General features: G+C 47.5%; 7 protein-coding genes across 7 annotated transcripts; 3 read left to right on the forward strand and 4 right to left on the reverse strand.

The window, feature by feature from the left end:
• Window positions 1–638: 638 nt before the first annotated feature.
• Window positions 639–2,096, reverse strand: BGW36DRAFT_297054 (CoA-transferase family III domain-containing protein; the record flags this gene model as incomplete). The annotated part of the gene is made up of 1 exon (XM_046211325.1): window positions 639–2,096. The coding sequence occupies one exon, from the start codon at window positions 2,094–2,096 to the stop codon at window positions 639–641; it is 1,458 nt and encodes a 485-aa protein (XP_046071399.1).
• A 583-nt stretch (window positions 2,097–2,679) lies between these two features.
• On the forward strand, window positions 2,680–4,924 carry BGW36DRAFT_462324 (uncharacterized protein; the record flags this gene model as incomplete). The annotated part of the gene is made up of 4 exons (XM_046222163.1): window positions 2,680–2,745; window positions 2,803–2,867; window positions 2,921–3,713; window positions 3,758–4,924. The coding sequence occupies 4 exons, from the start codon at window positions 2,680–2,682 to the stop codon at window positions 4,814–4,816; spliced, it is 1,983 nt and encodes a 660-aa protein (XP_046071400.1). The 3' UTR covers window positions 4,817–4,924.
• Window positions 4,925–5,483: 559 nt separating this feature from the next.
• Window positions 5,484–6,014, reverse strand: BGW36DRAFT_428474 (uncharacterized protein; the record flags this gene model as incomplete). The annotated part of the gene is made up of 2 exons (XM_046220552.1): window positions 5,484–5,710; window positions 5,780–6,014. 2 exons carry the CDS (start codon window positions 6,012–6,014, stop codon window positions 5,484–5,486), a joined length of 462 nt encoding a protein of 153 aa, XP_046071401.1.
• Window positions 6,015–9,030: 3,016 nt separating this feature from the next.
• On the forward strand, window positions 9,031–11,078 carry BGW36DRAFT_398012 (MFS transporter; the record flags this gene model as incomplete). The annotated part of the gene is made up of 8 exons (XM_046218351.1): window positions 9,031–9,261; window positions 9,330–9,359; window positions 9,411–9,730; window positions 9,787–9,838; window positions 9,938–10,323; window positions 10,403–10,677; window positions 10,782–10,990; window positions 11,052–11,078. The coding sequence occupies 8 exons, from the start codon at window positions 9,031–9,033 to the stop codon at window positions 11,076–11,078; spliced, it is 1,530 nt and encodes a 509-aa protein (XP_046071402.1).
• A 1,946-nt stretch (window positions 11,079–13,024) lies between these two features.
• Window positions 13,025–14,833, reverse strand: BGW36DRAFT_297115 (alpha-methylacyl-CoA racemase; the record flags this gene model as incomplete). The annotated part of the gene is made up of 2 exons (XM_046211327.1): window positions 13,025–13,274; window positions 13,344–14,833. 2 exons carry the CDS (start codon window positions 14,831–14,833, stop codon window positions 13,025–13,027), a joined length of 1,740 nt encoding a protein of 579 aa, XP_046071403.1.
• Window positions 14,834–15,347: 514 nt separating this feature from the next.
• Window positions 15,348–15,866, reverse strand: BGW36DRAFT_360302 (uncharacterized protein; the record flags this gene model as incomplete). Its single annotated transcript, XM_046214162.1, has 3 exons — window positions 15,348–15,455; window positions 15,495–15,670; window positions 15,707–15,866. 3 exons carry the CDS (start codon window positions 15,864–15,866, stop codon window positions 15,348–15,350), a joined length of 444 nt encoding a protein of 147 aa, XP_046071404.1.
• A 915-nt stretch (window positions 15,867–16,781) lies between these two features.
• On the forward strand, window positions 16,782–20,421 carry BGW36DRAFT_398014 (kinesin light chain; the record flags this gene model as incomplete). Its single annotated transcript, XM_046218352.1, has 12 exons — window positions 16,782–17,808; window positions 17,886–18,035; window positions 18,065–18,139; window positions 18,170–19,564; window positions 19,595–19,768; window positions 19,790–19,797; window positions 19,822–19,894; window positions 19,916–20,020; window positions 20,042–20,055; window positions 20,092–20,181; window positions 20,218–20,330; window positions 20,352–20,421. 12 exons carry the CDS (start codon window positions 16,782–16,784, stop codon window positions 20,419–20,421), a joined length of 3,294 nt encoding a protein of 1,097 aa, XP_046071405.1.
• Between the last annotated feature and the right edge of the window lie 395 nt (window positions 20,422–20,816).

The raw sequence follows: 20,816 nt of genomic DNA on the forward strand, positions 1-20,816 counted from the left end.
AGGTAAAGAATGTATTGTTATTCTAATGTCATGTAGTAATATTTTCAATTTATCGTCATGTAATCACCTCAAATCGGGAAGAAAAATAAACATATGTTGCAGTTAAGCCAGGGGTTGAATACTCCAGGTTGAACAAAATCAACCTTGACTGCCCACTGTTACTTCCTACATAACCCATGAATGGGAGACATCATGACAGGGAAGGCCGACGAATCATTATTCGAGATCAACGCCGGCTGAATTCACTTAGTCAGTAATAAGACCTGGCGATGTGGGCGAGCCATGAATGACCTACATATGCCTGGTACGGACCTTATTATATAGGCGGGGCAATTTCAACGACTACATTTCTTTTGCTCCGGTATTGGCCGTCGCTCACCGTTACGATAGCTGCATTGTGTCCAGCCGAAGTCTACGAATGGACTTCCTAAATAAGATCACAATTCTTGGGCTAGCGACAGCCTATAGTTATTGATTCGACGATCTCAACGAAGCAACACACCCTAGTTGACGGGCTCGAGTAAATATGATTTGATGATAACAGCTGTAGACTACAGCAGCTCACTTCAGCCGCTACGAATTGTGTATGTTATCGAAAAAGTTCTGTATAGTCTTGAACATAGATTGAATGGCCTGTCTCAGTGCTTCAGAAATTCAAACCTAGACGCTCCCGTTGGTTCACTCCCAAGGGCAAATCCTGGTTTGATGCTTCCAGTCGAGTACGTGATCTGGGTGGGCAGGTACCTCGTCCGACCCCCTGAACTGTCAACTTCCTTGAGTAGCACCTTTTCACGGAAAGAATCGGCGGCTGGACTTGGTATGTGTGCGACTTGATCTACCTCAAACATTCCCAAAGATTGCACCCACATTGCCACACGGCTCAGGTTGATGTGGACGCGATAGCTGCCGCCTTGCGTTGCGCGGCGACGTAGGGCCTCCACAATGCCGGCGGTTCCCAATATAGCCGCTAGATAGTCATTCAAAAGATATGTGGGTGGGAGAGAAGGTCGACCATCCGATCGAAGTAGGCCTTCTTCATGCGCGAACCCCGTTGCTGAACAGGCGAGTTGGTCGAAACCACCTCGTTGTTGCCAAGGACCTTCCTTACCCCATGCGTGAAAGTCGCAATAGATCAAGCCTGGGCGTGCTTTGATGAGCTCGGCAGGGCCAAAGCCTCTCTTGTCCAACGAGAGGTAACTCGAGACGTAGACGTCAGCATCGCGAAGGACCTCCCAGAACTTGACACGATCGGCCTCATCGTTGAGATCACAAAATGCAGATCGCTTGCCGAGTGCCGTCTCAGTAACCATGGTCCGCGGGTCCATATGGTCTGGTGAACTTATGAAAAGAGTTTCTGCACCGTGTTCGCAGCAAATCCGTCCAGCCATTGGGCCTGCAATGACATGAGTGTTGTCCAAAACACGTACTCCCTCAAGAGGCTTTCCCTTGGAGGAGTCGAAGATAGGCGCCAGAGGCTCGGGAAAACTTTCTCCAAGCTTTTGTATCTCGATGACTGGAGTACCCTCGATCAATGGGCATTGTGGTGATTTGCGCCACTCTTCGCGAGTCCTAACCGCGATGCATGTTCCCCCCAGAGAGCCAATGCGCTCTTCGAGTTCGAAGGCATCCCACTGGGCGATAGCCGTAGCGAAGCTGTCAGTTTCAAACGGGCAATTGAGCACTCTCAGGTTAATATCCCGTAAATGAGGATAGCTGTTGAGGAGGAAAACATATCTGCCGCCCTTGGCTCTGTAGAAGTTGCTGGTACTAAGCAATTTGGGATCTTCTAATAGCCGCCGAATAGGAACACCGTTCAGAGTCGTCATAAAGATGGCCATCAGCTGAGGAATCGCCATGGCAACAGAAGTCTCTATCGCTTCCTTCATGCCCGTCCGCTGCTGCCACAATGCAGCCATGGACGTACCCAGCGCTGCCAGTGCCGTGGCAGCAGCATCACCCAAGCGATGCGGACTCGGCACAACAGGATCATTGCCATGAATCTGCACGTCCCAGAATGGCTCAAGGCCTAGTTGGGTGAGCAAGTCCAGGTATATCTCTTGGCTGGTTGGAAACTTGGTAGGTTGAGAAGAACCCATGATAGATGGATGTATTGCCGTGGGAGCGTGTATGATTTCCTATGGCATACAATTGCAAGATCAAATGGTCATATAAATAGGGAAGGGGGAGGGGAGGTCAGAGCATTATGCAGCGCTCGACGTATGCCACGACGTTTGAAGGGCGTGTTCTCTTCCATATCATTATTACCTGATCGAGACATGGGGACCGGGACCCGCGACCTGGCACGGAGAAGTAGGCATTTGGATATTGGCTCCACCATGGTGGCGTCCAGTAAAATCGGCCAGAGGCTCCTGCTCTGTGGGGCTGCTACACGGGGAAGCATAAAATCGCCGCGGGGAATTTCTGGTTTTCTGCCTTAAAACCCGTGGTATTTCTCTGAATTTCATCAAGCACAACTATTGACATGGGTAGGATGAACAATAAACAATTCAACTAGGATGGACCCAGTTTTCTCATGTATGCAACTCCCGAGGCTGGATAGTGTTTGAGAACCGACACTCGGCCAGGCGGTCTGAGCACCTGGCCCCCTGGGTTTTCACACGATCAATTCAACCACCACGTCCATGTGACGAGGTGTCGCATAAAGTGATCTCGGTAGAGATGGCCGACGAGAAACAGCCGAAAGTGAAGTTCGCTCGAGCTTGTACTGCATGTTACCAGAAAAAGGTAGCCCAGGTCTTTTTGCGCTCAGTGTTCAGTTTCTGCTGACAATGGTCCGACCAGATTCGCTGCAATGTGACCTCCAAGATCCCATGTTCAAGTTGCGAATTGCACGGCAGCGCTTGCGTGTACGTCGCATCAATATTGCTTCATAAGCCCATCCAAGTTGACATATACTCAGGCTACGATCTCGAAAACGCAAGCATGGCCGAGTTCTCTACAATACAGCTCAAGTCGAAGGCATCACTGAATCCCCTTTGCCGTCCATGACACCTGAAAGCTCAAGCATAAGGCGAAATAGCGTAGCGAACTCCGGCAGTTCTTTCCATGTTCAAAGTACACAGCATGACCTTGAATCAGATTCGCCAAGTAGTTCGGGATGTTCCCCTGACCAACTTGGAGTAGCCCAAGTCGACTATGAAGACTACTATGGTGCGCCGGTGCTTCAGCAGCAGCAAAACCAAGACCAGGACACACAAAGCCCAGACCCGGGGATCCACCAGGTAAACATGGCGGTACTCCGATTATACAACGCGTTCGACCTTCCCTCCGCAGCATTTCGACACTCCTTGCTGGACAATTTCATGACCCATGTCTACCCACTGATGCCAATCGTTGACATGACAAGTCTCAAGTCAAGGATAGGGTATTCGCCACCAACTGCACTACTGAAAGCAGTCTTCCTTGCTGGAGCTCGGACTACTGATGCGCAACTTCCATTTTCATTCGAGCAATATTACAACGCCATTAAAGCCCTAGTGATGTCTGGCTATGAAAAGGATCCTGTCACCGCAATGGTCGTCGCGTGCCTGTTAGGTTGGTACAATCAATCAAGTGTTTACAGTGTCAATATAGATTCCAGCAGTGCCTGGCTCCGCTTTGCATCGAACATTGCGTATCAGGTAGGTCTGCACAAAGAGCCCAAGACCAAAGTCAATGCGGGCTACAGACGCAGACTATGGTGGACGTTGGTGGTATGTGTCTTCCTATATCCCTGCGTTTTAGGCTGACCTAGCAGGCTCGAGATTGTCTTGTGTCAGCCGGCCAAGGCAGACCACGGATATTTAATCTAGCAGACTGCGACATCAAACCGATCTCGACTGATGATTTCGGAGCCGATGAACAATATTCCAAAGTCTTCGTTGCTTATGTCAAAGTGTGCCTCATCCTAGGCGATCTCTGCGAATCCCATAGACGAAGAGAGATGTCAACACTGCAGCGAGACAACATCAGGAACAGACTCTTCTGGTGGTTGAAGGAGCTTCCGCAAGAGATGCAATACTTCGGGTCCTCCACCCATGCTTCTTTCGATAATCGCTTTGAGAGACAACTCTTTGTCATTTATTTTGCAGCAGTGACAATCCTCTACCGGAGCGACTTGTCGGGGCAGATGGTGCACCCTGTTGCACTGGTCGCATCATCATTTCTGGTTTCTTTGCTAGAAGATTTCCTTGCCAGAGACGAAGTTCAGCGGCTTCCCACAATTTTTACCTTCTATGCCGTTTCCGCGGCCGTGCCTCAACTTGTGGCTACGAGGCACGAGAATCTCAAACCTGTCGCAGAGACCGAGCTGGTGATTATTTCCCAGTTTTTACTGGCACTCTCCAAGAGATGGCCGACCTCTGCGAATGCGCTGAAGCTTTTCGAAACGCTCAGGAATTCAGAACCTGCGATTGAAAAACCTCATGTATGCTTCGGAACATTCTCAAGCCATGAGCAGCTCCTTTTTGACAATTTCGATCTGTCTGCCTGCAGGCACTCGTCCCTGCTAGCAGATCATAGCGCGCATTTATCAAGAACAGTGGAACCGACAAGCTTCACAAGAGATGCCCGTTCTCTCCCTACGCCACACTCTGAAACCGTTCCGAACATATTCTGTGAAACAGACCCAGATCAGGACCTACTGCAGACGGGTTCTCTACCCCTGGAACAGCAAACCATGAGCTTGGACTGGCCTCTGGATAATCTTGGCGATAACACCACAGTTGAGTTTTCTAATGCGATTGGAAGCTGGCTTTTTTCACAGGATGTCTTTAGGAATTATAATTTTGGAGCTGCGCACGGGTTGGATTTATAGCCGGCTTCCTGCATGGTTGGCGATCGTGGGAATGTGTCTCTCCAGCGAAGGATAGAGCAGCCCAAAAGGGGAGCCCTTATGGGGACGTCCACGAGCGACAGCATACAATGTTCTAGGGCCCCATTCTCCACGTGGAGACTTGTAGCCTAGTTGCAACCTCTGCGTCCAGACCAGGTTGCCCTCAGCCTTGATGCTTCCAATGCAAGGACGCGAAGGGATGTCCCTCGGGCGTTGAGATATGACCTGTCCGCAGACCTCATCGGCAATGCGTCCCGGCAGCAAGTCCTTTAGTACGAACATGAGCCAAAAAAAGGGCACAGTCCCTTCAGGGCAGCCCGAACGAAAGAATCCGTTTATCCGTGCCCGCCACTATAGATGGGAAGCACTGGATGGAAGGCCGCCGCAGTTGAGGAAGACAAATTGGACCAGAGGGCCCACCGGAAGGTCATGGGTAAGCCCTCCTCGACTCGGAATGTAAGGAGACCACATGCCCGAGCTGCCTGAAGCTACCTATTCCTGCCCAGAGGAATTGAGTCATTCGCGGTCTCAGGCGACCTCGGGTGTACTATGAAAGCGCCTGGCCCGCGAGAGTGAGAAGGACCGGGCAAATTGCTCTCTTCCCGGAGACCACTCCAGTCGCGACTCCCAGAGGAACCACGTCGATTTCCTAAGATTTACCGGACGCCTGCACTGTTCTGCAATGAGGAATGGCACTCAGTGGGACGGCGCTCAAACACCAGGTCTCCCCGGACCGTCGCACCAAGAATGAGGCCGAACGAAGGCGAACTTTATCGAGTGCATCGCAGGAGTACATAAACTCAAATAAGTGCGCCAACCACCGAGACAGAAACTGAGACAGAAACTGAATTGTGTTCCGTCCACTCGTATCTCTACCTATGAGATGGTGTCAGACCCAGAAGCTTGCCTGCTTGCCACTAATCACCCAAATCTACCTGGAGATACCTGCCGAGCGACAATCTCCAAAGGAGTGCAGAAGGCGGAGGCGTGCTCGAAGAGTCATCCGCAGGTCGAGTACAATGGCGAGCCGCAACACCGACTCTGAGGCAGGTAGTGACACGCCGACAACTGGAAGAGATCTCTCCCGCAAAATCGGTAAGGAGCAGACGCTTTCATCGTCGAGGGACGCTTCGGTGCAGCCCCCGAAGGCATCCCGGGAACGAGAGAGCAGGAAAACCATTGAGCCAAGGGGTGCCAATTGATTGTACGATCGACAACGGGCCAGATAAAGTGCACAGCTTCACAACCTCGGAGTGGGAAGAGATTTGGCAGAGCCGAACTCCAGATACAGAGCTACATCTAAGCAGAGCTCAGATAGATGTGGTTCAGAATTTGACTACGCAACTGAGAGAGATTTCCGCTGCCACCGAATCAAGAGTATGGCTTCGATTGTCGCCAAGCAAGACGGATAAGGACTTTGCTAACAAAGTCCAATCTGCTAAAATTATGGAAATACGGCCATTGGCGATAAGAGCTACCAGATGGAATCTTGCGTCTATATTTTGACCCCCAGAAACATCCATACTGGACGCGAAGTCAGCAAAAACAAGAAAAAAGAAAGCACGGGCCAGAAGCGAGAAACTCTGCACCCAAGACTGTCACCTAATCCTAATGTGGGCAATGACGTTTCAACCATCGGCATGGGCCACGGGAGCCATGATGTATTAGTACCTTCGACTTTCCTCTTGAAGAAATGGGGGGAGAAAAATTCCGCCAAATACCGGCCCGGGTTTCCAAGGTCTGCAGCTCTTGAAGAATGGGGGTGGGGGTGGGCTTGAACGACTTTGAGCTATTCCAGGTGTATATTGAAGAAATATCTCAACCGACAACTGAGCCTCAACGGAAGAATGCTATTATACCATGTATGTGGTGGTGTATGGCTGAAATACGCTAAACCCAGTGAGAGACCGCCGGACACTAAGTCGTGCAATTACTATATTCTGTTGGATTGGCAATGATGGCAATCTTGCCCGATTGGTTTAGACTACACACTATATATATATGGCAGTCCAGAATAATTGTTCATTCTCTCTATCTCTCCTAATTACCCCGCTCAGTTCAGTGCTTTTATGCTTATATGCACGTGACCTTTATTGGGTATTGTGCATCAGCACCGAGTCGACCCTGAGTCGACCCCGATTAGTCCTCTACTAGACTTCGGCTAATCTGACATATTCCTTAGGATATTTAGGCTAAATTCATGTCAAGACGAATACTGGAAGGACAAGGGGCCTTGAACCCTGGGGATTATGCTTAGGATTCTTTATGGGTTGTGTTGATATATTGGATTCCTCGTAATTGATCATTAGTTTGAAAGAGCATATAAACTATAAAGGTAATGTATCAACAAGGGGTAAACAGCCCAACATATAACAAGCAATAGAGCGCAGGACTCTTTACCTACCCCACATGGTTTTACCTGCAAGTTCGAAAGCAGGGTAGATATCATTAATCTTATCTAGACAATCCCACCTAGGGATATCCAAAATGGCCACTTTTGGTCATCGTGGCCCCTAAAATTTCATTTGGCGCTACGTACGAGCCGATTTTTCGTGAGTTAGTTTTGCGCAAGCCAATTCCGTACACGAGTTAACTCTGTGCCACTCGTTTGAGTCACTGGGAAAATATGAGCTATTGCTATGAGAGCAACAAAACTATGGCCTTAGATAGTAGATAGTACTGGCACAATTTGATGCAATCTATCATTCAAGTCAGTCCGCTGTTACAATATTCACAAATATCCTGATTGCAGTCTAGTCCTTAACATTGGGTTCTTTAATTTCAGCTTGGTGACGGTTCAGCCTGGGACTACAGTGCCTGAGACAGGAGGTCAGGTGACCGCTTGCTTGCCGACAAATAGCTATAATTCATCTCTGTATTATAATTATCTTCCAATATGATTAGTATTGAACTGTCCTTCTCAAGCTTGACCAAATTCATAAGATAGCATTGTGTTAGAGGTAAATGTAATCAAAATAGGAACACTCTCAATACTGAGAATGTAAAGGATGAACTTAACTATATAATTATAGAGGGAGTGTATAATTAAGAAGGTATATGAATTAGGCATTCTTTAAGGCTAATGTTTGTCTCTGAGTATTTATTTTCGAGAAACCAGTAGTATTTAAATTTTCTCTGCAGATCTTATTAGAATCAGGTCATTACTTAGATCGCACCTGGTAATAAGTTTTCTATTATTATTATATTATTGTATAGCTAACTTAAATAGAGGGCTTTTTATCCAGTCCTTTGTACAACGGTTGAGTATAGATGCGTCCCGGGGGAGGGGGAGGTCTGGATAGACTTGATGGAGGTGAGTTGAAGCTACACCATGTAATGAGGTACGTTTATATATGCCTTATCAAATCCGTCTTGAAGAGTTTGGTCTTGATATGCGTAACTCTTTTTGGGCATATTATATTATATGCCTTTATCTGGTTAGATTGGGCATTAACTAGCAAGGCTGGGACTGAGCCTTATAAGCTTGATTCCTCTCTCCCTCTTAGGAAGGGGAATCAAGCGATATTGTTGGTATTTACTTACCTCTAAATAGCATTTGGCTTGAAACTTGAAACTTTCTAAATCTTTATTATTATAACTGATAGGCGCCTTCCTAGTGGTCCTTCTCTATAGCCTCAGTATTGAATGGTGAAGCTTTAACTCATCCATAACTAGTATTCTCCCGAGAGGATGCTTGTAATTAGGGCTATGGCTGGTGGTTGCCCGGCTCTCGAGGCTGACGGTGGAGTTGTGCCATGCAGATTCTTCAGCGTGAACATGAGAATCAGAGTATGACTTTGGTCTCAGAGTGAGTACGCCTACACTCTGGTCAGACACCTCGATATAAGGAGAATGCTCCGCGAATCCTGCAAGCGAATTGGCTTTCCAATGCTGCTAGGTAGCTTGGCCGGGATTTTGGTATTTTTTGCTCCAAGTCAAAAATCTCCGCGGCGGTTTTTGACTCCCATAGTGTATTTTTCTCTAGCCTCCAGTGCCCCAGATTTGTGGGGTCCGGGGGATTGTGGAGAGGCGACTGTGGAGAGGCGTGGGGAGAGACCGAATGCAATTCACTGGGCACAATGAGTGGTTACTAAGGCCAGATGCCCATTATATATTGAAGACTAGACGTTCTCAGTCACGACGGTTCTTCGTTTCCACTTCCAAATTCTCCAAAGCACACTGTCATCATCGCAGCTATGGAGAAGTCAGAAGTCATGCAGGCTGAAACGCTGACGAACCCCGGGACGGCAGACGAGGCAGGCCTCCAGAAGACGGTTACTGTTGACACAGTCCACGGTGACGAGGCAACGACTGTCCTGGCCAACTACCATGGTGATCCCACTTGGGACGACGACGAAGAAAAGCGTGTCAAAAGGAAGATCGACTACCGATTACTTCCTATCCTTTGCGCAACATATGGTTTGCAAGTACGTCTCCGAGCTTCCAAATAGCCGTCGACCATCGGCGCTGGAGTAACTCATTCTCACTTTGCCAGTACTACGACAAGACAATGCTGTCACAAGCGGTAAGCAGAAAGCCTTCCTAATCGAAATTTTTCTGACACAGGAACGTACAGGCGCTGTTTGGACTTTTCAAAGATCTCGAGCTTGAAACGGGTAATCGATTTTCATTCTGTGCCTCGATCTTCTACTTGGGATTTATCGTCGGCGCATACCCTGCGATCATTCTAGCCCAGCGCTTCCCCATTGAGCGGGTCGCTTCGGGCACCGTCCTTGTTTGGGGGATATGCTTGACTTGCACAGCTGCCTGTCACAATTGGCAGTCCTTTTATGCACAACGGTTTTTTTTAGGACTGTTGGAATCCGGAGTCAGCCCCATGTTCATGATGGTCGTGGGTCAATTCTACAAGAAGGATGAGCAGGCTCTTCGAATGGGGTTGGTTTGCTCGATAGATATCACTTAATCTCTCGCTAACCTCCCGTTTCCACTAGAGTTTGGTTTTCTGCCACAGGATACATCTCGATTGTTTCACCTCTCATCAATGTATGTGCTTCAGAACTCCTGGGCCAATTTATGCAACCCAGTCCTTCTTCGTTATTAGAAAGAACCAGAGTGTACCGATGATACTTACTTTTAACACAGTACAGCCTTGGACACATCACTGGTTCCCTCTCTCCCTGGCGATATATGTATATTGTCGCGGGAATAATCACGATTTTGTGGTCCGCAGTGATCCTCTTCTTCATGCCGCCGGATCCCATTCACGGATACAATTTGAATGAGCGAGAACGATATATAGCCGTCGTCCGTCTGAGAACGAACAACTCGGGCGTCCGGAACAAGCACTTCAAGAAGGAACAACTTTATGAGCTGCTCATCGACTTGAAGTTCTGGCTCGTCTTCTGCATTACATTCTTAACCTTGTGGGCAAATGGCCCGATTTCTACCTTTATACCAACCATCATCCACGGCTTCGGGTTCAGCACACTGATTTCTTTACTGTTGGTGATGCCGTCGGGGGCGATCATGTGAGTGATCCTTGAAGTATATCATTAGTTTCTTCGAAGATAGGATCCTGGCTAATCGTGGATGTTTACTTCGAAATAGCGGCACCCTTCAGCTAGTAGCATGTTATATTGCGTACAAGGTCCCGTATTCAAGGTCTTACCTAGTTGTGATCTGCGAATTGAGCACAATCTTGTCCTGCCTACTCCTGTGGCTGCTTCCGACACATGCGCTTGGAGGACTTTTATTTGCAGCATACATCCTCGCCGCCAACAGCGCCGGATATGCCGTGCTGATGGGCATGCAGCTGGCCAACACGGCGGGATATACAAAGCGATCGCTTGCCTCATCTGGCATCTTTGTGGGCTACTCTCTGGGTAAGCAACAATCTCATCCAATCCGTCAGTGTTGAAGTCACAGCCGCCATAGCGATCATACTGTTTCAGGCATACCTCGGCTAACGAGACTTTACTGGGTGTAGGCAACGTTGTTGGACCCCTTCTGTTTACAACCACGGACGCACCCAGGTACCCTCACGGATTTACCGCAGTCTTCGCTTCTGCCTGCGCCATGGTTGTGTTGGTGATTGTCTATCGCTTCTTCTGTGTGTGGGAGAACAAGAAGCGTGACAAGGCTGGAATCATGGAAGGATATGAGCATGCCTACGACGACGATTTTACGGATCGTACGGTACGTCTTGTCCCACCCTGCGACTCTGTCGGTGCTGGGGTTGCTAATCAATCGCTCACAGAACAAGCAATTCAGATATATCTACTAGAAGGTCTAGATTGTGATCGGGTCCGCCATTCTGTCAATTAGAGCGGATAGTCGTAGGAGTACAATGCGTGGCTTTCTCTAAAAGTGGTACCGGAGACTCTGTCGTTGCCTGTTGATAAGGATGAATCCATGAATTTTTCAAACCATGGAGAAAGAGAATCAAGATTGCCTTAGGTATTCGAGTCGGCGTTCTCCAGTGGCAAGATGTATTTCGCCTAGGCACTTGAGCGACATACCGTGTGCCTTGGGTAAAAGACCTCCAGTCTGACTAAAGGCAGCTGCTCCACTAAGCCATTCTATTATAGATTGATGGCTTAAAATGATTTATTGTTCACATTTTAAACGTATAAAGCTAAACGAAATTACTTACGATGAGTTAAATCAAATAAAATTTCTCAGCCCTTTTGGTTTTAGAGTTTAGCGTCACTTCTTACTGCTGGTCTGTACTACTTTCTCAGGCTACATAGTGCGGTATTTACCGCCGTACAGTATACTTCATACGTACATAAAACCCTTTATAGTCATTTAAAATACAGCTTAGAAATTCGATCCTTATAACCTAATGTGTATTTCTTCCCATATATGGCATGTACTTCTTACCTCTTTTATGCACCGCTGTTGGAAAGGTTACCCATTAACGATCATGCTGCTCGATAAAGTCGACATCGATAAAGTTCAGCGCCACAGTAATGACAGCATCTTAATGAGCGTCCCGTGCTACACCACAATGCAGTAGTGAACTCCAATCGCCGGCATTTGTCTTTGAACATACAATGAGCGATAACATCCGGCCACTAGTACACTATTAACATTCAAAAACTGCTTTTTTGGCCTATAGCCTATGTTGGTAGGTGATGATCAGAACCATTTGTTAAATCGTTCAGCGAGTAGTCGTCCTCTCCCGTACAGACATCCTCTATTCGGAGGAGATCTCGGTCCTCTTCGACTTCTTCGACCTTTGCAGCTTCAGCACACAATCTTTCAACTGCTGAAGGAGGGCGAGGAACCTGGCTTGGGCGTGTGATATCGGGACTGCTTGAGCATATAGACCTGTGGATTTGTATTTAGGAATCAAGCGTATGATAATAATATCGTGTCATTAAAATGGTCAAGTGGGTTACATGAAAGTGGTCTGAGAAGACCAAGAGTCTAGGAGCGACTAGATCACCTGAGATGAATACGATGGCCCCAAACCGACCACCGGCATCTGGGAAATGAACTGTGGGTTGGTTCCCACTAGTCTCATCATTGCTCTTTGGCAGGGTCCATCGTTGTGTCCATTATTCCCGCAATGCTGCTGAGCCAAGATAGACCAAAGAAGCTGCCCGAGTATATAAACGACCCAGTTAATTTCCATTCCACGTTGCGCCTCTTGTTCCGGCAAACCAGGCCAAACCCTTCCAAAGACTCCAAACAAGCCTTGCGTTGACGAACATTCATATTAACAAGACGCAAAAAACTCAGAACCCCGAGCATCTGACCGATTACCATAGCTTCCCCCCTGCACAGACTCTTCATCGTCTGTTAGTAGAAGAAGTAAAGACCCTACTCATGATGATCGGCCGCAAAATATGGGGCTGGCCAGGTCCCGAATCCTTCTCAGAGCCAGAAGATCAGTCTGGCGCTAGAGGCGGCTACAAACGAGACTATTCACAATCCTGCCGGATCAGAGCCTTATGGCTGGCTAGAATGGGTATCGGCCTGCCTCGAGAAAGTGACCAGCCAGACAGCCTGCTAGGATTTCTACAAGATTTATTTCTGAGGAATGGACCCCGTTTAGAGGTGTTGAAGATAAGCATGAACAAACTAATTTTCCGCCTTGAGTTCTGGTTTAGGGGTTACAGCGATGTTTCAGCACAGTACTTTCGCGAGCGATGGTAAGTGGATCCAGCGAATCTATGAAACTAGATATCATATTTTCACTCGCTACAATATTCCATTGCAGAACTACTGCACAACCTCGGTCATCAAATCGACTGGCCAGCGTGGTGCGTCTTTGCCATTACCTCTTGTTCCTATATTGTACTTCAGTTGCACCTGATCATTGTCATATTTGATGACGGGCTTGGGTGTGCGTACAATTTTCCCGATAGCCTTGCTTTCGCGATCTTCAAAGAACGAAGGGTTGATAATTTTGCTGTTCTTCGTGATCATATCGATGTATCTCGGAATCGTATAATTCATGTTATGGTAAGAACTTCAGGCAGAGTAGCGTCAGTATGGCGATGATATCACGAGAGCAAGGCTCCTCAACGACTTCACATACCGGAACACCTGATTTCCGTTTCTCTTCCACAGATCTTGCCACACCTCTTCAGGATACTCTCCCACCGAATCGGCCAGCCATTGGTTGTAATAGTTCAATGCGACATCGACTTTGTAGCTTCCCCCTTGCTCAGCCTGTCTCATCAGCGCACACAACACACCGGTGGCCCCAGCGATGCCGGTCATGTAATCGCTGTTTGGAAAGATAGGAGTGACTGGTTCGTCGTTGGCCAGGCCCATGGCCTTCCCGAATCCGGCGGAGATCCCAACGCAAGCGTCACTTATTTGCTGCCAACCCGACCGATAGCTCCAAGGCCCATGCCATCCATAGCAGTTCTCTCGTACCGAGATGATGCCCCGCCCACGATCCCTTACCATCTCTATGATGGCATCTTGGGCGAACCCGTATTTATCCAGCACATCGGGGCGGTAGCCTTGGATTACAACGTCTGCCTCTCGGATTAGGCTTCGTAGTTTCTCCTTTCCTTCATCCGTCTTGAGGTCGAGACTGCAGTTCCACTTCCCCCAATTCAAGTCAATATGGAGAGCACTGCGATCTACAAGATTTGGGGATGTGACCCGCATAACGCTCGCACCGAGCTCAGCAAGACCCCTAGTCGCAGCAGGGGCAGCAATGACGCGGGTCAGATCGACCACTTTGAGGCCCGCCAGGGGCCTTTCTGGGGAAGTCTGGGCGGAGGGCGTCCACCACGAGGCTTTGTGTGAGGTATTAGGCACGTAATGGATCTCAAAGAGACCCACGTGAGCATTTGCTTTCCCATGCTCGGAGGCGCGAAACGAGTCTACCGTCTCGGCTATGACCCCGGCTTGTTTATAGACATCGGACGCAAGGTGTTGCATCTCCTCCGAGTCGATAGTCGCCAGTTTCTCAATGAATGGTTGTATTGCGTCTTCCCAGCTCTTCAGTTCAGGGCGATCCACAGGTAGACCGATACTCTCAAGCGATGGATTGGGGTTCATGCTCCCATGTAGATGGAAGAATCGCCTGTCTTTGGTTTGGTAGAGATTTGTCACGCAAGTCCGATATAGACTTGATCCCGTCTTGTGGAAATCATAGTTTGGGATGAAATCGTCCATCTTACTGAGGTTCTTGGACATAGCGATAGTTTCTTCCGTGCCTGGGTTTATCTGCCAGATAAAAGCACTCATAAAGAACAACTGTGCGTGGTCTATGTTGATGCTGGCTCCAGTAAGCTCGACATTGTATTTTCGTTTAAGCAGGGCAGAGACGATGCAGGCTTCGAATGCCTTTAGACTCGCAACAGACTCTGCGAAGCGCCAGTTGACTGGAACTGACGGGACTTCGGCGCCTGTGAATGTCACACGAGGGGCAAAGTCAATGGCATCTCGAGGTATGTCCTTGGCGATCTTGGGATTTTTGAGTAGAGCTTCCGTCAACAGCCGCTTAGATTCGGACAGAACTGAATAGGAAGAGACCGTTTGGGGAACTGGAGATTCGATGCTTCCCATCTTGATTCCTTGAGCGATTCACACGGGTTGCCCTTGCTTTGCCCGGCTAGTACTCTTCAATGGCTAGATGCGCTATGGCTATGCAGTTCGAGTTGCAGCTCAATGATTTGGAGGATGCGATGCAGACTTTGTGATCCAAAAAATAAAAGAAACTTTCTGAAAAGAAGCGAAGGAGGGCCCAAAAAGGTCTGCCAAGTGCACAGACACAAAACAGTTATAAGATCTATAGCGACCGTGGAAAGCAAGCGTGGAGCAAGCAAATCGGAAGCAGTTAGAACAGCACGGCTTACTCTATGGGAGCAAGAAGTGGGAGCACCTGTATTTAGAGATGAACGCTGCATAGTTGCCTATGGGTGGCTAGGACAGCCTATGAATCAATCAACTGTGGTGTGTCCCAATCGCCGTGGGATTCCCCAATCGCCGTGGTGTATTCTAGTGGCTATAGTATGTCTAATCATCATGATGTGCCCCAGTGACTTTGTTGTGTGCCCAAATGTCATAAATGCCACCGAATCTAGCTAGGCTCGGGATTTTGTTCGGAGATTTGAGATGCCACGGAAAACATCCGCGCAAGAGTGGCGTTCTCCGTAGATTTCCGTGGCGTATCCCAGCTCCGTGAATGCTAGGTCCATTTCAGTCCTAAGCTTAGCGGTATACGCACCTCTGGATCTTCAGGCGAGGACGCAAGAGACCGAAGCATCGTGGCTATTCTTCGGCCTGTATTGTACTGTGGTTGTCTTACCAGGTCAACGGGGTGCGCCTCAATCCGTAAGGTGCGTACGATGTCCGAACGCTTGGCCTTGCCGCAATCATATTCTCCCATACTTCGCACACTTACTGAAAATGGAAAGAACTTTCTCAAATCTGACTAACATACGTATACTCTGCTGTTGTAATATACTATCACATTTGAAACCTGCTCCCAGCTACCATTTCGTGGGATTTCAAGGAATAAATCACTCGTCATGCTGCGTGCAACCCGGACGTCGTAGAACGACGAGTCACTGTCGATCCAATCCATGGCGCCTACCATGTCTGCTCTCTGGACTAACCTCTGATATGTTAGTTTCAGAATGCCATCCACACAGATTAATAAGTCATTAAGGAAGATAATGGTATTGTTTATAGCTCTAATGACACACTTACAAGACATACAGCTACCACCACTATTATTATTTTCTCATAAATTTCATATCTCTAGAAAGTACCTTTCCTAGCAAATCTATTGACATATTTTCTACGGAGTACATTTTAATTATTAATATTAATAGAGATATTTACAGTTAAAATTAATAATTAAAAATAAAAAATCTTAATATTAAGATAATACTTACTGTAACGCGGTTTTATATAATCGGGTTCAGGAGTTTGCTTGCTACGCTGGGTTTGAGGGTGTTGAAGTCTGATACCGGCTTCGGACTCAAGCAGGAAATGGACAGAGCACCTCGATTGGATTGAGATACAAGCCTGAGTTGCAAAGAACTCATCTATCTAGACGTATTTGTATGCGAATTTACACTAATATTTATCATCAGGGGTAAGGTAATGAAAATTGGGAAATGTCGAATTTTTGGATATGGTTTTAGCACCGTTGATCGTAATTTTGCGGCGTTTCGAATCCTTTCCCAATATGCTTAGTACCAAATATTCCGACACTTATGTCTGAACACGTGCCCGCAGATGCCTGGCGGACCTGGCTGTTGGCTGAACGTTGCATACAAGGCTATGGCTAGAAACTGCACCTCAGCTGAGCGAGGGCTCGAAACTCACCACCATGCCTTCCCAAAATCATTCAAATCTTCTTCAATCCACTGTCTCAGCCTTGCCACGCGGCTCTTTAATAATTAGAGAGCATCCCATTGCGAACTTACGGATTCACTCGCTCCTGATTAATCGTCCAGTAGCTCACGGATCACGAAGCTAATATAGCTGCTAACGTCAAACCATAATGCGCCCGCGAACCCGCGACGAGTTCGAGATCGCCATTATTTGCGCACGCACCTTAGAAGCTGATGCTGTTGAAGCCCTGTTCGATGAAAATTATGACAAATTCGGCAAAATTTACGGCAGACAATTTGGGGACCAAAACGCATATATTACTGGAAGGATTGGTCCGTACAATATTGTTCTATGCTATCTACCGGGAATGGGGATAGGAAGTGCGGCAGGTGCGACGGCCAATCTACGAGTCAGCTACAACCGAATTCAGCTGGCTCTGGTGGTCGGTATCTGTGGGGCCGTTCCATTCCCATCTAGCAATGCTGAGATTGTACTGGGAGACATTATTGTCAGTGACAGTGTGATCCAATACGATTTTGGCAGGCAATACCCTGATGGATTCCGGCGCAAGAGTGATGTTAAAGAGACGCTGGGGCGACCGAGCCAAGAGATTCGAGCCTTCCTTGCCGGCCTGAAGGGTCGCAAAACACGGAGCGAACTACAAGAGCAGACCTACAAACACCTCCAGACACTTCAAGCGCTATCAGGCTCAGAGTGGCAGCATCCAGGAACTGTGCATGATGTGCTCTTTAAAGCATCCTACCGCCATAAGCACTACCAGCAGGGCCCCATCACTCAGTGTACCTGTTTCAACTGCAAGTCCAGTAGTGACACCGTATGTGATGACGCCTTAATGAAAGATTGTAAGAGTCTTGGATGTGCTGGGGCGTTGATTCAACGGAACCGGCTTAGAGCTGAATCTGTACAGCCTTACGTCTACATTGGGACCATTGCATCTGCCAACACAGTGATGAAATCCGGGGAGCACCGCGACAAACTAGCTGAAATGGAAAATGTGATTGGGTTTGAGATGGAAGGGGCTGGGGTATGGGATAACTTGCCTTGCATCCTCATCAAAGGCGTGTGTGACTACGCGGACAGCCATAAGAACAAAGTGTGGCAAGATTATGCTGCTGCTACTGCTGCATCTTGTGCCAAAGCATTTCTGGAGATTTGGCCGGCCACTACAAAGAAATGTCCGTAAGATTTCTGTTGCATCTCCTATGCAGAACAACTGCGATATAGCATCACACACGTATACTGATTTAATCAGCTACAAATGCTCGGAGTTGGTTAGTTCCATTTGAGCGAAATGAGGACTTTGTGGGTCGTGAATCACAACTTCAACAGCTGGAAGAAGGTCTTTTTGTTGATGACCGCTTCTCAAAGATGGCGCTCTTTGCTCTGGGGGGATGGGCAAGACGTCAATTGCTCTCGAGCTTGTATATCGAGTCAGAGACAAGTATCCAAACTGCTCGGTTTTTTGGGTGACCTCCACCAGTGCAGAGAGCTTTGAGCAAGCATACCGTAAGATTGGACAAAAACTGGCACTTCCAGGAATGGAAGACAAAACAGTAGATGTCAAGAAACTGGTCATGGATTACCTGAATGATGAAATTTCTTGTCAATGGTTTATGGTGTTTGATAGCGTCGATGATATTAACGCCTGGTTTGGAAAATCAAACATTGGCGGTTCTTACCGACTGGCAGACTACATTCCAAGAAATCACCATGGTTGTGCGCTTTTGACCACACGTAGTGAAAGAATTGCAAGAAACTTTGCTCGCCATTCTGTCTTGAAGGCACCCGAGATGGACACGAGCACATCATTACTTTTATTAAGGAAAACTCTTGGCCAGGAAGAGGTCCTTGATAATGATGACGATACAAGTGAACTCTTAGAGAAATTATGCTTCATTCCTCTTGCTATCGTGCAGGCTGGTACATATATATCTATGAACTACACTACCATCCCTTACTATCTCTCACTTCTGAATGATACCGAGGAGTGCCTCGTGAAGACGCTCTCAGAAAACTTTGAAGATGATTGGAGATACCAGGATCAGAAGAACCCAATTGTGACGACTTGGATTGTGTCATTTGTGCAGATCCAACGCGAAAACTCTTTGGCTGCAGATTATCTGTCATTCATATCATGCATTGAACCAAAAACTATTCCTCATGCACTTCTTCCTCCTGGTCCATCGAGCAAACAGCAGCTTGAGGCTATTGCTTGTCTAATTTCTTACTCCTTTCTCTCAAAGCAAGTCAGCAACAGCTTTGGTATGCACCAACTAGTTCATTTAGTAACAAGAAACTGGCTTAAGCAGACACAGAACTACGAAAGATATTATAGGGATGTTATATCCCGATTCACAGAAGTCTTTCCATTGCCAGTTCATGAAAATCGTGATGAATGGAGAACTTATTTACCCCACATCAAATTCACATTGTCACTTGATCGGATGCAGACCAAAGTTGATCATAGACTCCTAAGTAGATATGGTCAATGTCTACTGACTGATGGAAGGTACTTTGAGGCACAATCACCCCTCGCGGAGGCAGCAGAAGCTACCAAGCAAGTGCTTGGAACGGAGCATCCTGATACACTGGCCAGCATGGGCAATCTGGCTTTGACATACATGAAACAAGGTCGATTGAAAGAAGCTGAAGAGCTGGAGGTAGAGCTGACGGAGACTCGCAAGATAGTATTCGGAGCGGAGCATCTAGATATTCTGACCAGCATGGGCAATCTGGCTTTGACATACGCGAAACAAGGTCGATTAAAAGAGGCTGAAGATCTAGAGATACAAGTGATTAAGATTCGCAAGATCGTGCTTGGGGTGGAGCATCCAGATACACTGCTCATCATGGACAATCTGGCAGTGACATATATGATTCAAGGTCGATTAAAAGAGGCTGAAGAGCTACATTTGCAAGTAACTGAGGCTCGTAAGAAAGTGCTTGGAGCGGAGCATCCAGATACATTGACTAGCATAGGCAACCTGGCATCATCGTACAGCAAACAAGGCCGATGGAAGGAGGCTCAAGATCTAGAGGTGCAAGTAATGGAGACTTACAAGGTTCTACTTGGAGCGGAGCATCCAGATACTCTGACCAGCATGGGCAATCTGGCTTTGACATACATGAAACAAGGTCGATGGAAAGAGGCCGAAGATCTAGAGGTGCAAGTGATTAAGATTCGCAAGATGGCGCTTGGGGTGGAGCATCCAGATACACTGATCAGCATGGGCAATCTGGCTTTAACATACATGAAACAAGGTCGATGGAAGGAGGCTGAAGAGCTAGGGATGGAAGTAATGGAGACTTGCAAGACAGTGCTTGGAGCAGGGCATCCAGATACACTGGTCATCACAGGCAATCTGGCCTCGACTTACAGAAATCAAGGTCGATGGAAGGAGGCTGAAGATCTAGAGGTGCAAGTAATGGAGACTTGCAAGACAGTGCTTGGAGTAGAGCATCCAGATACACTGGTCATCACAGGCAATCTGGCATCAACGTACAGCAATCAAGGCCGATGGAAGGAGGCTGAAGATCTAGAGGTGCAAGTAATGGAGACTCGCAAGATTGTGCTTGGGGCGGAGCATCCAGATACACTGACCAGCATGGCCAACCTCGCATTAACTTGGAGATTTATGGGACGTAAGGAGGATGCACTAAGGCTGATGAGGATAAGTTTCCAACTCAGAAAAGTACAGTTGGGTCCTGATCATCCAAGCACTCAATCCGCGCTTTATTCGTTGAATGAATGGGGAGCAGCTGATTCGGAAACGGATAAACAAAGCTAACTTACTCGGCTGCACCTAAAGAACATTAAGTAACACCATGCACTCTAGTCTCGAGTGGGATTTCTAGAAATCTATTCCAAATCCTGGTGGGTTTGAACACAGGCGTTCCACTCTGTTCAGACCAGGCTTCCAGCTATTGCTCGTAGGTCTGTTGATTCTTGAAGTTCAGCGCTGAGATCCCATGTTGAAATCCCATGTTGAAGTCCAGCGTTGAGGTCCAGTGTTGAGGTCCAGTGTTCAAATTCGGTATTGAAATCCATTGTTGCAATTGAGTTTTGAAGTCCACTATTAAAATTGAGGTTTGGAATCGAGTGTTGAAATCGAGTGTTGAAATCAGTGAAATCGAGTGCTGAAATCCATTGTTGAACTCTAGTATCAAACTTGAGTGTTGAAAT

Source organism: Talaromyces proteolyticus, assembly GCF_021365285.1.
Source record: "Talaromyces proteolyticus strain PMI_201 chromosome Unknown BGW36scaffold_7, whole genome shotgun sequence".
Classification (NCBI taxonomy): domain Eukaryota; kingdom Fungi; phylum Ascomycota; class Eurotiomycetes; order Eurotiales; family Trichocomaceae; genus Talaromyces; species Talaromyces proteolyticus.